This window comes from Aotus nancymaae, unplaced genomic scaffold, assembly GCF_030222135.1.
Source record: "Aotus nancymaae isolate 86718 unplaced genomic scaffold, 86718_ANA_hifiasm-v0.15.2.pri h1tg000067l, whole genome shotgun sequence".
Classification (NCBI taxonomy): Eukaryota; Metazoa; Chordata; class Mammalia; order Primates; family Aotidae; genus Aotus; species Aotus nancymaae.
In genome coordinates, this window is record NW_026988482.1 from 38,067,103 (window position 1) to 38,082,878 (window position 15,776).

Here is a 15,776-nt window from a genome sequence, read left to right on the forward strand (position 1 = left end):
TCAAGGAGCTTCTGGGCAGAAACTATGAGGTTTTCCTGGTAAAGTATCATATCATCTGCAAACAGGGATAGTTTAACTTCCTCTGTTTCTATTTGGATGCTTTCCATTTCTTTCGCTTGCCTGATTGCTCTGGCTAGGATTTCCCACACTATGTTGAATAGAAGTAGTTAGAGAGGGCATTCCTCTCTTGTTCTGGTTTTCAAGGGGAATACTTCCTTTCTTTCTTTCTTTTTTTTTTTTTTTTTTTTTTTTTTTTGGCCTCATAGAATGAGTTGGGGAAGAGTCCCTCTCCTTAAGAATCTAGCTCTGTCACCAGGCTGGAGTGCAGTGACGTGATCTCAGTTCACTGCAACTCCGCCTCCCAGGTTCAAGCTATTCTCCTGCCTCAGCCTTCCAAGTAGCTGGGATTACAGAAAACGAGCCACCACACCCTGCTAATTTTTGTATTTTTAGTAGAGATGGGGTTTCACCATGTTTGCCAGGCTGGTCTCGAACTGCTGACCTCAGGTGATCCACCCCAGTGTCCCAAAGTGCTGGGATTACAGGCGTGAGCCACCGCACCTGGCCTTCAAGAGGAATACTTCCAGATTTTGTATATTCAGTATGATGTTGGCTGGGGGTTTGTCATAGATGGCTCTTTTACTGTGAAGTGCATTTCTTCAGTGCCTACTCTGTTGAGGGTTCTTAACATGAAGGGATGTTGAATTTTATTGAAAGTATTTTCTGCATCTAATGAGGTGATAGTGTGGTTTTTATTTTTAGTTCTGTTTATTTGGTAAATCACATTTATTGATTTGTATATGTAGAGCCAACCTTGCATCCCAGGGATAAAGCCAACTTGATCTTGGTGAATCAGCTTTTTGATGTGCTGCTAGATTCAGTTTGCTAGTATTTTGTTGAGGATTTTTGCACCTATGTTCATCAAGGATATTGGCCTGATGAACAGTGTTTTCTTTTTTAATTGTGTCTCTGTCAGGTTTTGTTATCAGGATAATGCTGGCCTCATAGAATGAGTTGGGGAAGAGTCCCTCTCCTTAATTTTTTGGAATAATTTTGGTAGAAATGGTACCAGTTGTTTATACATCTGGAAGAGTTTGGCTGTGAATCCATCTGGTCCTGGGCTTTTACAGATTGTTAGGCCTTTTATTACTGATTCAATTTCAGAAGCCATTATTAATCTGTTCAGGGATTCATTTTCCTCCTGGTTCAACCTTGTGAAGTTTCCAGGAATTTACCAATTTCTTCTAGGTTTTCTAGTTTGTATGTATAGAGGTTTTCTCATAGTAGTTTCTGAGTAGTTTCTCCACTCAGAGAAGTCAGTGGAGTCAGTGGTAATGTCCTCTTTGTTATTTCTGATTGTGTTATTTGGATCTTCTATTTTTTTCTTTACAAGCCTAGCTACAAGTCTATCTATCTTATTAATTCTGTCAAAAAAACAAATTTAAAATTCATTGATCTTTTGTATGGTTTTCACTTCCCATTTCCTTCAGATCAGTTTTGACTTTGACTATTTCTTGTCTTCTGCTGGCTTTGGGGATGGTTTGCTCTTGTTTCTCTAGTTCCTCTAGTTGTGATATTATGTTGGTAATTTGAGATCTTTGTAACTTTTTGATGTGGGTGTTTAGTGCTATAACCTTCCCTCCTAGCAGTGCTTTTGCTGTGTCCCAGAGATTCTGGTTCGTTGTATCTGTTCTAATTAGTTTTGAAGAATTTATTGATGTCTGCCTTGATTCTATTATTTACCTAGGAGTTATCCAGGAGCAGGTTGTTTAATTTCCATGTAATCATATTATTTTGAGTGATTCTAATAGCACTGATTTCTGTTTTAATTGCTCTGTGGTTCATAAGTGTGGTTGATATAATTTTTAAAAGTTTACTGAGGATGGTAAAAATTCTCAATTTTAATTACATTATTATTTGGTCTAATTAAAATCTTGTTGCTGTTGTAAGGGCAAATTTTGCCATGTAAAGTTTTGTTTGGGAGAACCATTGGCCAGTGCTTTGATCATAATGTCACAATGTTTTTATTTGGCCTAAGTATAAAATAAGTTTTTAAATATACAAGCTTATGTAAAAGAAAAGTAACCATTGTGGAAGACAGTGTGGCAGTTTCTCAAGGACCTAGAAATAGAAATTCCATTTGACCCAGCAATCCCATTACTGGGTATATATCCGAAGCATTATAAATCGTTCTATTATAAGGACACATGCATACAAATGTTCACTGCAGCACTGTTTACAATAGCAAAGACTTGGAACCAACCCAAATGCCCATCGATAATAGACTGGACAGGGAAAATGTGGCACATATACACCATGGAATATTATGCAGTCATAAAAAACGATGAGTTCGTGTCCTTTGTAGGGATATGGATGAACCTGGAAACCATCATTCTCAGCAAACTGACACAAGAACAGAAAATCAAACACTGCATGTTCTCACTCATAGGTGGGTGTTGAACAGTGAGAACACACGGACACAGGAAGGGGAGCATCACACACTGGGGTCTGCAGGGGGGAACTAGGGGAGGGACAGCAGGGGCTGGGGAGTTGGGGAGGAATAACATGGGGAGAAATGCCAGATATAGGTGATGGGGAGGAAGGCAGCAAACCACATTGCCATGTATGTACCTATGCAACAATCTTACATGTTCTTCACATGTACCCCAAAACCTAAAATGCAATAAAATATATATATATAAAAAAACAAAAAAAAGTTATCTCTAATTCTACCATTGCCACTTGATATATTCTTATGTAATGTTAAATACATCAATATATATATATTTTTTTCAATATATATTTTTTAATGAAATTGGGATTATTTTATATATTCCTTCATTCATTCTCTCACTCAACAAATGTTGATGGCACCTCTTCTGCCAAGAACTAGCAATGAGCTAGGTAGTCAAAATCCTTGCACCCATGGAACTAACATCTTATTGGAAGAAGTAGGCAAACAAACGTTTTCACATTGTGAAGAGTGCTGAGCAAAGAAGAATAAGGGGATAGAGAGAAAGGTGTACATTTTACATGCAGAACTCAGGGAAGTCTATCTGGGGAGGGAGACATTAATAAGGATCAGTTAAGGTGATAAAGCAGGTCATATGGCTATAAGGGATAGGAAAGGAATTCTGCAACAAGCAAATAGCAAGTGTGAAGTCCCTAAGGCAGGAATGTGCCCTTCTACAACATGGCTCTAAGGGATAGGAAAGGAGTTCTGGACAGAAGAAACAGCAAGTGCAAAAGCCCTGGCCTGTATGCACAGGTCTCTACACTGCTGTTTCTACTTCAGTCTATCAGAAACATTTCCTCCTACAGCCATTCATTTCAGAAATATTTATTAAGCAACTACTGTGTGTCAGACACCATTCTTTGTGCTGGGCAGATAGTAATGAGCATCATAGGCAAAGATCTGCCCACAAGATACAAGCAAGTAAATATATAATGTACCAGTTGGTGAATGTGAAACTGAGAAAAATAAAACTGGAAAAGGAACATAGGGAATTTAACATAGGATGCTATTTATATGTGGTGGGCAAGAAAACAACATGATAAAATGAAATTTGAGTATTGATTTGAATAAAGAAAGAAGGAGCCATGTGGATCTCAAGGGATGGGGGTGCCAAGGGTACAGCTTTAAGCTACACATGTTCTTGGTGAGTTTGAGCAGTAGACAGAGGGCCTATGCAGCTGGAGTGAGCATAGGTTCCTGCTACGGAGCACGTAGGTTCCTGCTCCATAGACTTATATGATTTATATTACTCTTGTTGCTGTCATTGTTGCTTTTATTGGTGATATAGAAGTTTACATTTATTTGTCACTCACTATTTACCAGGCATTGTGCTAAACATTTGATTTATATGAACTTATTTTATCCTCACTATCATCCTACAAGAGGGTTACTGTTATTATTCCAATTTACAGAGAGGTAAACTGAGGCCTCAAGTAGTCTAGCAAATTACCTACGGACACACAAGTAACAGGTAGTATGCGTCAAAGTAAGGACTAAAACCCAGGTCTGTCTGATAACAAAGTCTGAGGTTTTAACTCAGGTAAGAGAAACTTATTATATTACTGATGCCTTTTTACAAAATGGTACTAGGGGATAAAAGGTTCAACCAGCTTCTTAAAATGTCATCTTTGTTCCAAAGATATAGATCCTTGACTTCAATCAGAAGCTTGTTGATGGAAAAATGACTTCTTACTATTTTTTATATTTAAATTAAGCAGGACCTCAAATCCATTTTCTTTCCCTTTTTTTTTTTTTAGAAATGAGATCCCATCCTGTTGCCCAGGCTGAAGTGGCTGGAGTGCAGTGATACGATCATAGCTCACTGCAACCTCAAACTCCTGGGATCAGGGGATCCTCCCACCTCAGCCTCACAGGTTGCTAGGACTATAGGTATGCAGCACCATATCCAGCTAGTTTTTAAATGTTTTGTAGTGATGAAGTCTCACTGTGTTGCCCAGGCTGGTCTTGAACTCCTGGGCTTAAGCAATCATCCTGCCTTGGCCTCCCAAAATGTTGGGATTATAGTCAAAACCAACTTAAAAAAAAACTTTTTAGTTTCTTCATTTTAAATAGGAAGGTCAGTATTCCATAAGGCAGATGGCCAGGCTTAGAATCCTTGCTCCTCCACTTACTAATTCATGACTTCAAGCAATTTGTTTAATCCCTTTGTATCTCCATTTCCTCAATTGTGAAATGGAGTCAGGATTAGTATCTATTTCATGGTGCAGTTGTCAGGATTAAGTGAGTCAAAACATGTAAACTTGGAATAATACTTGACACATAATAAGCATTCAATAAATGTTAGGTATGAATATTATTATTTGAACAAATAAATCTAACATAGTTTTCTCCAATTTCTAGTTGAAAGGTCTTCACATGACTCTATTCTGTTTCCCCATTCTACTGGCCTTTTAACAAGTCTATTTCTAATTATGCTGAATATAAATAATGACCATAGTTGTACTATAAGTAAAGTTATAGGGTAACTGTGGGCTCTAACAAATATGTAATATCAAGAGAACAGAGTCCACATTTTGCATTTTTTTAATCTTCCATAAGACTTTCCTCAATACTCGGCACGTTACTCAAAAATTACTATGTGAATAAAAGCATGAATGAATTAAGGTACCAGATTGAACACGAACAGATAGCCATGATTTGACACAGTCTGGTTTATGTATTTGTATCTATTCCTCCAATTTCAAATTCAGACCCAAACACCTGAGTTTTTTTAATTCCAAATGTTGTTATTAATTACTGTTGAAAGAGCTGCAGATATTGTATTTGCTTGTTTATACCTCTACCTCATCTCAGAAAGGCTCATAAGGACATTTAAAACCCAAGGTGTAATTGAATAAAAATGAAAAGTAAAAAGAAGAAAGGGAATAAAAAACAAAATAAGGAATCAGGTTAAAATACCCATGCCATCAAAACCCTATGAATGGGTCACACATTGGCCCTTAATTTTCTAGAGGCATCATGAAAAAAGGTGAACTGGTGAGTTGCGTAATTCACAACAGCCACTGGATCAAATGAGTTGCAGAAGATTCAGCCACTCTGAAGTGAGACCCTCCAGAACGTTCTCCACAAAGATCACCCCTAACAACTGTCCAGCAGAACAGCATCTTTAGAGTTTAAGAGTTCCCTCAGTGTAGATCATGGGATCATGATGAAAAGTAATTCAGCCACATGATGAGAGCAAGATACAGAGCAAGTCAGATGCACTATGCCCTTGGGTAGGAAAGAAACACAAGCCAAATTTTCTACTTGAGGAGGTTATTATTAAGAGCAAAAGAGCAGCCTGTTTCTGCTGGCATATCAGATTTACTTTTTTTCTTTTCTTGTCAGTGTTTTTATTATTTTAGGTAAGCAGCATGAAGCATGTTTACAGTAGTCAAACATATATATCGTCAATCTAAAATTTTTTTCTACTATGCTAGAACATGGTCTAAATCTTGGACAGTCTCTCCTACCTGCCACCTCATCTGAGTCACGAGGGAGGATATGAGACATAGCCCCCATAATCAGAAGTTTGGAGATGGTCTCTAAAATGCTCATCCCCTTACATCCTATAAATTTTGTTTGATATGGATGAAAGCTTCTTTCCCCTACAAACAGCAGATGATTTTCAAGCCAGATTTGAATTCTGGCTCTACCACTTTCTATATGTTACCTTATATCTATGAGTTTCAGCTTCCTCCTCTTTAAAATGAGCATAAGAATACTGTCTAACATGATTATTGTAAGAATAATTTTATACCAAACCTCTCACCCATAACAGACATTCAAAAACATTATAGCTCTTATTGTCTTCCACTTAACACAGTTCCAGGCATACAATAGATAGCACATTGGTTTGTTAAGTGAATGAATGAATGAATGAATGAGTGAACATTGTCATCCAAGAGTCTTCAACAGTTAGCAGACAGATCTCCAAATGTCTGGAATCATGACAGCTTGGTGATTAAGAGGTTGAACTCAGTAGTAAGGTTGCCTGGGTTTGAATCCTGATGCCATCATGAATTATCTGTGAAGTCTCAGACAAGCTATCCAACCATTCTCTATGTTAGTTTAACGTCTGCAAATAGGATGATGTACCATTCCTTACAGGGATGTTGTAGGAACAATTAGGTGCAGGTTATAAAGTCCTTAGTGACTTTATTCCTGGGATTAAGCATTTAATAAATATTATTATTTATTTTATGGAAAGATTAATATCACAAAGCTTTCTTTTATTTGTTTTTCAAAATCTTTTCTCTGGTTCCAGTGCTATGGGATCTTAAAATTTTCCAAAAGGCAAATCAAATAGTTACATAAACAAATCAACTTGTTTCTAGAACTCACATTTTCTTTTACCATTTTCTCTTCTGATTTGTTTCTGTAGGATTTCATCGTCACTGTAGTCTTCTCATTCCTGTGGTTGGTGGGTTCATCAGCTTGGGCAAAAGGACTGTCTGATGTCAAAGTTGCAACAGATCCCAAGGAAGTATTGCTACTAATGTCAGCTTGCAAACAGCCATCCAACAAATGCATGGCTGTCCACAGCCCTGTTATGTCAAGCTTAAACACTTCTGTGGTAAGTATTTTTCATCTATGCTTTACTGTTCATATCTTTGTTTGCCAGTCAAAATAATAAGAAATACACCTCGGAAGTCATCTTGAAAATTGTTGCCTACACAACTAGGTCAATCAAAGGGTGAGCTAGTTCACCTCAGGTGCAGGATGATCACTTGGCCCTCGGGTGTTTTTATTGTCAGAATCCATCATTCCTAATGAGAGCAATTAAAGAGTTCTTAATAAGAACCTAGTAGATATTAGCAGCTGCTGCTTTGGTGACAGTCCAGCTGAAACTCTAAGCCAGAAGCAAATATGAAATCCAAACTTTGGCTGGGCACAGTGGCTCACACCTGTAATCCCAGCACTTTAGGAGGCCAAAGCAGGAGAATCACCTGAGGTCAGGAGTTCGAGACCAGCCTGGCCAACATGGTGAAACCCCATCTCTACTAAAAATGCAAATAATTAGTCAGGCCTGGTGACTCACAGCTGTACTTCCAGCTACTAGGGAGGCTGAGGCATGAGAATCCCTTAAACCCGGGAGGCGGAGGTTGCAGTGAGCCGAGATCATGCCACTGCACCTCAGCCTAGGCAACGGACTGAGACTCAGTCTCAAAAAAAATAAAATAAAATCTCAACTTTAAGGTTGAAGCCTGACAGAAGTTAAAAAAAAATATTTGAGAGCATACAAGTTCCTGGCGAGAAAACATTGTTCAAGCCACATGTAGTTAGAATACACCCAGCTGATTAGAGAATAAAACACAGACCTAGTAGGATGAAAAAAGAAATACATGATAGAAAAAAGTACTTATAATAGCTATGGTAATATTTGAATTTTCTCAATGCTTCTGGTTTACTTTATAACTTTGGAAAAGCTGCACTGTATTAGTTGAACAAAATCAAATATTATTATCAAGAGTATGGCTCTTATAAGAAGAAAGAAAATCTGACAGTTAGCAGGGACACTAAATTGGATTTTTAATTTATAAGAACTTGTATTATTCCAAAGAAAGAAGCTGTATCCGAGAAATACATAAGCTATAATGGCAGGAAAAAGCAGCAGTTATTGAAGAACAGAAGGCTCGCAGTGTTTGCTGAAAGAACATTTTTTAGCACACCCCAGAAATAATTATCTTTGCTTCAGGATTAACCTGTGTTTCTACAGCTTTCTGAAATTCAATCTGGGAAGGTACTTAAAAAGAGAAAAAGGGTTGCTACTCTGAATGGACTGTGATTTCTGCTTTGGCAAGATAGTAACCATGAAAAGAAATTCTGCCTTAGGGTCTCACAATCATTTTTATTCATTGCTGACTACACTTGTAAATAAATACTTTGAGGTATACATTACCATATTTACTTATACTTCTGTAGTTCGTTTATAGATAGTATTTAATGAAAGCTATTACAACCCTGATCTCAAAATCTAAGAGGACAAAGACGAAATTGCTTTGTTAGTTTAATACTTAAACTTCCAATAAATTACGACATTCTGCATGGTTCTTCTAATTCTACTTCTGCTATATCTAATGATTTTTAGACTAAAAGATAGAAATTATGAAAGAAAAACAATGTGACGTGTTTCCTAAAACCAAAATAAAGAACGAATTGAAACCGAATAACATGATGTGTGTGAAAGGACAGGTCCAGTGGTGTTTTAGTCCCTATCAGCTAACAGTCTTCTAGTTCCTAGCAATAGAAAACAGTTCAAACTGGCTAAGGCAAACCAATCCTCATACCCCTAAAATCTGTTATTTGCAGTTCACTTCTGGTACCAATATTTGTGCGCATTAGAATAATCAAAGCTGACTCTACATCAGGAAAAAAGTATTTGGAAGGATATTAAGTAGCTCATACAATTTGATGAAACCTGAAGAAACAGAGTCTAGAAAGAGCAGTTCTCTGGAGCAGAATCGGAGTTCTAGACGTTCAGTACCAAAGAATTGTTTCTCAGAGTTGCCATTAGTGGAAAATTTTATCTAACCTTGCATTGCTCTGCTCAAGATGCAGAGTTTCAGGAGAGAGCCCAAGCCGTTTGACTAAAACTTGGCTCTGCAAAGAAAATCAGATTTCTATTACCAACAGCGGGGAAAAGGACATTAATCAACCAAAAACACAATATTTTTATTACAAATTGCTTGGCTTCAAATCATATTGAGCTAGCTTATGCAAAAACTGAAAATAATTGGAAATCCTCTAAAAATGTGTCTTCCTAGGGCAGAACCCAACAGCCAAGAACTGGAAGACTTTCAGGAAGCTGGACAGTCCTCATCCTCCATCTCTCATCTGTCTTTCTTTCTGCATCCCTGTCCCTTTCTGCATGTTTATTACCCTATTCTCTCTTTTCAGATGAAATTTTATTTCTTTTTTTTTCCATCCACACGGCAGAAGATAGTCACTCTACAGTTTCTAACTTTATATGTATTTTTTAAAGAAACAGCTTGGACTGAATGAAAATTACTCGGGTCCAATTCCAAATTTCTGGTAGAGAGAATCTCATTAGCCCACCTTGGGCCGGATGCCCACCTCAGTCTCATCAGTTATGAACAGAAGGTTTGGGAAATGATGTAGTAGAAACACGGCTCAGAGAACACACTTTACTGGGCAAACATAGTTTTTGGAGTAGGAGCCAGACACCGACCACAATAAATATCCTTTACAAGTAAATGAATCTGTAAATAATAGTCATACTCTCTACCTTGGTAACAAATTTACTTCCTTCAAAGCACTCTGGCATCTATAACTTTGCAGTAACACTAAAATGTAGGTAATATATCCAGATACTACATATACTGGGAGCTGAGGTAAACTCTCTAATCCTGTTTTATCATCTGTAAAATGGGGATAATTGTATAATAGATCTCAAGACTGTTGAAAAATTCAGTGAGATGATCTATAAAAAAAATTCTTAGCATGATGCCCAGCTCATGGCAAATGCTCTATACGTGTCAACTGAAAATGGCTACTAAAATACAATCATTCCTAAATGTCACACAGTGTTAGAGCCTGAAGAGAAGAGGAAGAAATAATGCTTTTTAGTTTCTCAATTTCTTTCAAAGTTTCACTGAGCATAAGTATTTTAGCCATCATTCCTACTTTCGCTTCTCCAGCTTTACTTCAGACAATCTTCGTACACCTTTTTAGACAATCTAGATCTTGTCTTCTCATTTTTTTGCATGTTATGTACATTCTTTTTCAGTTTCTCTTTCTGTTGTCCCCAACTCTGAGCTTGAATCAGAATCCTCACCCCAATTTCCGTTGCAACAAAGGGCAAAAAAGAATTGAAGGGCCCAAGTGCCCCTCAAATATGCCAGCCAAGAGATCTGTGATGCTGGGGTAAGGAACCAGTACTCCTTAAACACTGAAATGCCTTGTTTATGTTCTTACTTTTAAGTAGCATTTCCTTGATGTCTAAGTTTTTCTTCAGCATCCCTTTTTTTAAAAAACAAATAGTAATAGGGAAAAGAGAGAGATCGATAGGAAATAGCTAAAATTACATCCCTGGGCAGAGCCATCCTTCTTGTCTGGTAAGATTCCTTGATAAGTTTTTTTCCTTTCCTTTCCTTTCCTTTCTTTTTCTTTTTCTGTTTTTTTTGTTTTGTTTTGTTTTGTTTTTTTTTTGAGACAGGGTTTTGCTCTGCCACCCAGGCGGGAGTTGCAGTGATGCAATCATAGCTCACTATAACCTGGAACTCTTGGGTTCAAGAGATACTACTGCCTCTACCTTCCAAGTACCCCTTCTGAGTATCTGGGACTATAGGCATGAGCTGCCATGCCCAGCTAATTTTTTTTAACAGACAAGGTCTTGCTATGTTTCCCAGGATCCTTGATAATTTTTTATACTCACGTATTGACATACACTTATAAAAGTGCAATTTAAGGAAGATCCCCCTTTTAATGGAAAATATTCTGGTTACACATGGTAAAATGGTCCTATATGAAATTAGAGTTTTGTCAGTAGTTAACTAATTTATTTTGTTCAATAAACTATTACACCTTATTTATGATTTATATCTCCCTCAGCAGGTAGCCTAGAGCATGGCAGGAAATAGGTTCTCAATTAGTGTTAAAAGGAAGAAAAGAGGATGCAAGAGGAGAGAAGGAAGAAAGAGGGAGGACTGGATAAATCAGTCTCTAATTAGATCAATGGGGGGCCTAGATACTTGATTTTGGTTATTGTAGTCTCTCAAGATCATGATTTCACTGTTTATGCAGTTCAATGTATGCTGCAGCAAAAAAAAAAAAAAAAAAAGTTAACAAAATACAATTCACGGAAATATTTTAGAAAGTGATTCAGAGCATAGGTTACCATTTGGTAAGTATTTGCTCATGTGTCCAGCACCGTCTAGCTACTTTACACACATCCTCTTTAATCTTCCCAACTGTCTTCCAAGAAAGAATTCTTGTGTCCATTCCATACAAGAAAAACAAAAAGGAAGTCTACAGACTAAATGCCTTGTTCCAGGTAGCAGGGCAAGAAAGTATAGTGCCCAGGCCACTTTTATTTCAAAGCCTAAAGAGATTACTCCAAGACTAATATTCCATTTGCATGCTGCTAAAATATTGAAATACTTGATAAATAGTCTTAGCTGCAAGCCTCCAAGGTCTGGCTTCTTGACTACACCACTGGTCCCTCTGCCACCACTACCCACAAGGCAATCTGGATCATCTCACTGTCCAGAAACCACGGGATAAATTTTGACCCAGCAAGGGACTTCCAGCGCCCTACTCCAGGGCCATGGTCACTGCCCAAGTCCATTTTGATTGGTCAGTGTCTTGCTAGGGTGGTGACTAAATATACTTTCATGTTATCACAGCTTTGCATTATACTTCTGTTACCTGTCTCCATTAGGGGGCTGTTAAAGCACACTGCCTGTGGTTAATTCCCCAGTCAATCAACCAGCCTTGGAAAAGGCTGAAGAACAAGCTATGGAATGAGGACTTCTGTTTGGGCCCCATGCAACAGCAAACAGTTCTGCTTCCATCAAACCTTAGGCCTTGGGGAAGCAACATCCAGTCCTCTGACTCACTGACATCCTTCTGGAGAGTAAGAGGAATTTCCATAGGAAAGTTTCACATCCAGTTCTTAAGAAAATATTTTGTACTTCTCTGAAACCTGCATCTTACTCATAGTCTGGTTTCAGCATTCACTTATGCATGTGAGAATCACAAAGTACAATTATTCAAACAGCCAACCTCTCAATATGCTATCATGAATATGCTTATTTGCATATCACCTGTACCACTGCTTATGCTATATTTTTAATTGACTCACTTTCTTTATGTGATTACAATAAATGGAAAAGCAAAAGCAGAATCTCTAACCATAAAGAGAAGATAGCCTTATAAATGAATACCCCATTATTAAAGTGAAAATTCTCATCCCTATGCCACCTGGAAATAATCTTACATACCATGAAGGATACTTTATTTGGAAATTGAATGATGGTTTAAATAAGGGTTCCAGTTAGGGAGTCAAAACAGGGTTTGAATCCCAGATCTACTACTCAGCAAGCCACGCGACCTTAGACAAGATTTCCACATCTTTAGTATGGGTATGACAATAGCAACTTCTTCTTAGACCGATTCTTAGACCAAGTGAATTGATACACATAAAGTCCTTTATGTAGTGCCTGACATTAGTGCCTGCATCTAATAAAGTCAGATATTCTAAATGAAATACCAGTTACAAATGGAAAACTTGGAAGAGGACTCAACATTAAAGTGAAAAGTGATCTTTTGAATTGTGAAGAATTTTTCCAAAATTGAAATTTTTCCCGGGTTTTTGTCAGTCTATCAATTCATTGGCTTTGATTCTCTTTCAGGTCTTTGGATTCTTGAACTTTATTCTCTGGGCTGGAAACATATGGTTTGTTTTTAAGGAGACCGGCTGGCATTCTTCAGGACAGAGATATCTTTCAGATCCGATGGAGAAGCACTCCAGCAGCTATAATCAAGGTGGTTACAACCAAGACAGCTATGGGTCAAGCAGTGGGTACAGTCAGCCGGCAAGTTTGGGGCCATCCTCAGATGAGTTTGGCCAACAGCCTACTGGCCCCACTTCCTTTACCAATCAAATTTAACGGAGTAGCATTTACATTCTTCTGGAGATAGTCTCACCACATTCCATTTCAGTGGCAGAAGAATTTTTTAAGAGTTTCAATCAATTATTAATGCAGAGAGTATTGAATGTAAATCAGAGATCTCTAGTCCTCATTAGGGCAGAAATTCCCGGGTTGTGATAAATGATACTTAGAGATGAGATGACATGAAGAGATATATTATTCATCACAGATGGCTAATTGGAGAGTACCTTGTTATATCCACAGATACTTTCATGCTCATTTTGTATGTGTGTTGAAGTAGAAGTATTTTGTAGCTTAAAGTCTCTAGTAAGGAATATGCATAAAGTAAAAGATAGCATTGAGTTTTCTTATGCATTTTGATGGGAAAGATGTTATAATAATTTCTAGAAGACAATTTGATGTATCACAACATGCATGTCTTATTATTTTTTAGTTTTAGGTCCTATAGGACTATGAGTCTCTAAGTTATTTGTTTCAGAAAATTACTCTTTTTTTTATGTGATGAATCAATGCTCATATGATTTAAGTATTTAAGTGCATGAATAAGCATTTTCTCACAAAATGAACATTTGAACTGTGTTTACGAAAATTTTCTGGTTTGCACCATGAATTTGTCAAATGAATATTTATAGGAATATATTCACTACTTTGTATACTTTGCAAATTTGTCTCCTCTGGCTTTACATAAGTTCTGAATGCATTGTAATTGAAATCTGGGGTTTTCGTTTTCCTCTATTAGTAGACATTTAGTATTACATATGATAACTGCCCAATATTTATTCTATTTCCTTAGCTAAATATTTACATTCTTGTAACCTTTTATGGTGTTTTGTGGCTCTTATCTTGTGGACCATAAATAACATGGCCTAATAACTGTTTGTGTTTATGGAGTATTGTTTTCTTAGAATAATGGAGATGCAGATATAGATACCATAGTCAAGATGCTGCCTTGCTGAAGTATTAATTTGTAAGGAATATTCTGTAGAACCTACACTACCAGGTACACTTTAAATCCTGTTTATTTGTAAAGCTAATATGTTCCTCAATGTAATTATTAAAACTTCTCAAGTCACAGCTAAACTTACTAATTCTGATTTGAGTGTAACCCATAAATTAGCAATGACTTCCATGTGCCACTCTGTATTCCAGAGAGAGGTCTCATGAAATATTCTCCAGAATGTATTCATTACCAAGAAAATGCCAATCTTTACTTCTTCATTTTAACTCAGTTGAAACACCAGGGCCCAAGAGAAAGGGCAAGCTGAGCATCTGTATTTCCAGATAAAAGTTGTTATCAATGTATAAACTCGTTGTGTGATTGGTGATGTGGCAAGAATTTTAGCACAAAACAGCCTTGTGTCTTAGATGATATCTGTAACCAGTTTCTGAATCCCGTTGGATAAATCTGTGTTGTGATATCTATTTGACCTTAATAAAGTTATTGCATACAATGCTGATTGGACAATGCACAATTGTAACAGTAGAATCTGGTTGGCTTTAACAATGACAGAACAAGAATTAAATGCACAGTGTCTCCAATCTGTCACCCTATCCTTGTTCTGTGAGCCCAGTGAGGTTTGTTCATTCATTCCACCATTCTAGGACTTCCTACCCATCACTGTGCATGCCACTGGGGATGCAGTAGTAAAAAGCAAAAACAGGCCGTATGTTAAGACGCTTACACTCTATTAGGAGACACACATTAAAATAATCACACCCCAATTATGCTGAGTGCAACAAAGAGAGGCACAGGATTCCACAGGAACATCTGTCAGGTTTGAGCTAGTCAGGGAAAAGTCAAGAAGCTTCTGACCTGAAGACTACACACGGTTCAACAAGGACAAGATGGGAGAGATGCATGTCCCAGGCAGAGAACAGCCTGGCAAAGCTCTCTGATGGTAGGAGACAGGATGGATATGTAGGGTTGCCAGAGTTCAATGAAGAAAAGCCTTTTCGCAAAGTGTGACTGCTGATGGAGACATGGGTGAAACCTTTCTCAATGCCTAATCACGAATTGTCTTTATCCTAAAAAAGCTAAGGGAAAGCATCGAAGGATGTTTGAGCAGGGAAGGGATGTGATCAGATTAGCAAGTTGAAAGGATCTCAGTGGCTACAGAGTAGAGATTGGATTAGAGGAAGACATGGGAGAAAAACATTCTGAGGAATAAGGAAATAGGCCTTAACTCCTAGCATCTGTAAGGCAGTGGGCTGGGAGTGGAGGAGGGGATGTGGTATGAGTTCTCTCTGCTCCCATCCCCACTCCCATTTCCCCCTTATTTCCTGGGACAATGGCTGGATTTCACTGCTTCCTTCAGCACTGTGCTTGAGAAGAAAGTGACCTCTGCTTTGAAAGCTGTCGAACTCTGTAAAATGAAGAAACCCTCCCAACCAGCAGTGATTTTTACCAACCTTAGCAGTTCCAAAGCACTCTGGACACTGATAAATGGAAAACACTACCTGCCCCGGTTGAGATAGAGACATGCTTCCACAGTCCACTGCAGATTCACAATAAAGACCTGTCCTAACCCAGTGGGGATTCTGCTCAACTGACTTATTCCTTCTGGTTTCAAGAAAAGAGCAATAGATTTGGTCTTTTCTAAAAGAGGAGTACTAGCAGGTGAGTT

General features: G+C 37.8%; 1 protein-coding gene and 1 long non-coding RNA gene across 3 annotated transcripts in view; one reads left to right on the plus strand and one right to left on the minus strand.

Annotated features, from left to right (window-relative positions):
• Positions 1–14,609, plus strand: part of SYNPR (synaptoporin) — a 343,166-nt gene extending 328,557 nt beyond the window's left edge. For both annotated transcript variants that reach the window (XM_021674933.2, XM_021674934.2), the window contains 2 exons: positions 6,900–7,091; positions 12,892–14,609. In XM_021674933.2, the coding sequence (XP_021530608.1) occupies positions 6,900–7,091; positions 12,892–13,149 (450 nt within the window). In that variant the 3' untranslated portion in view covers positions 13,150–14,609. The remainder of the gene's footprint in view (positions 1–6,899; positions 7,092–12,891) is intronic.
• Positions 1–15,776, minus strand: part of LOC135270842 (uncharacterized) — a 184,209-nt gene that overhangs the window by 85,265 nt on the left and 83,168 nt on the right. The window lies entirely within an intron of this gene.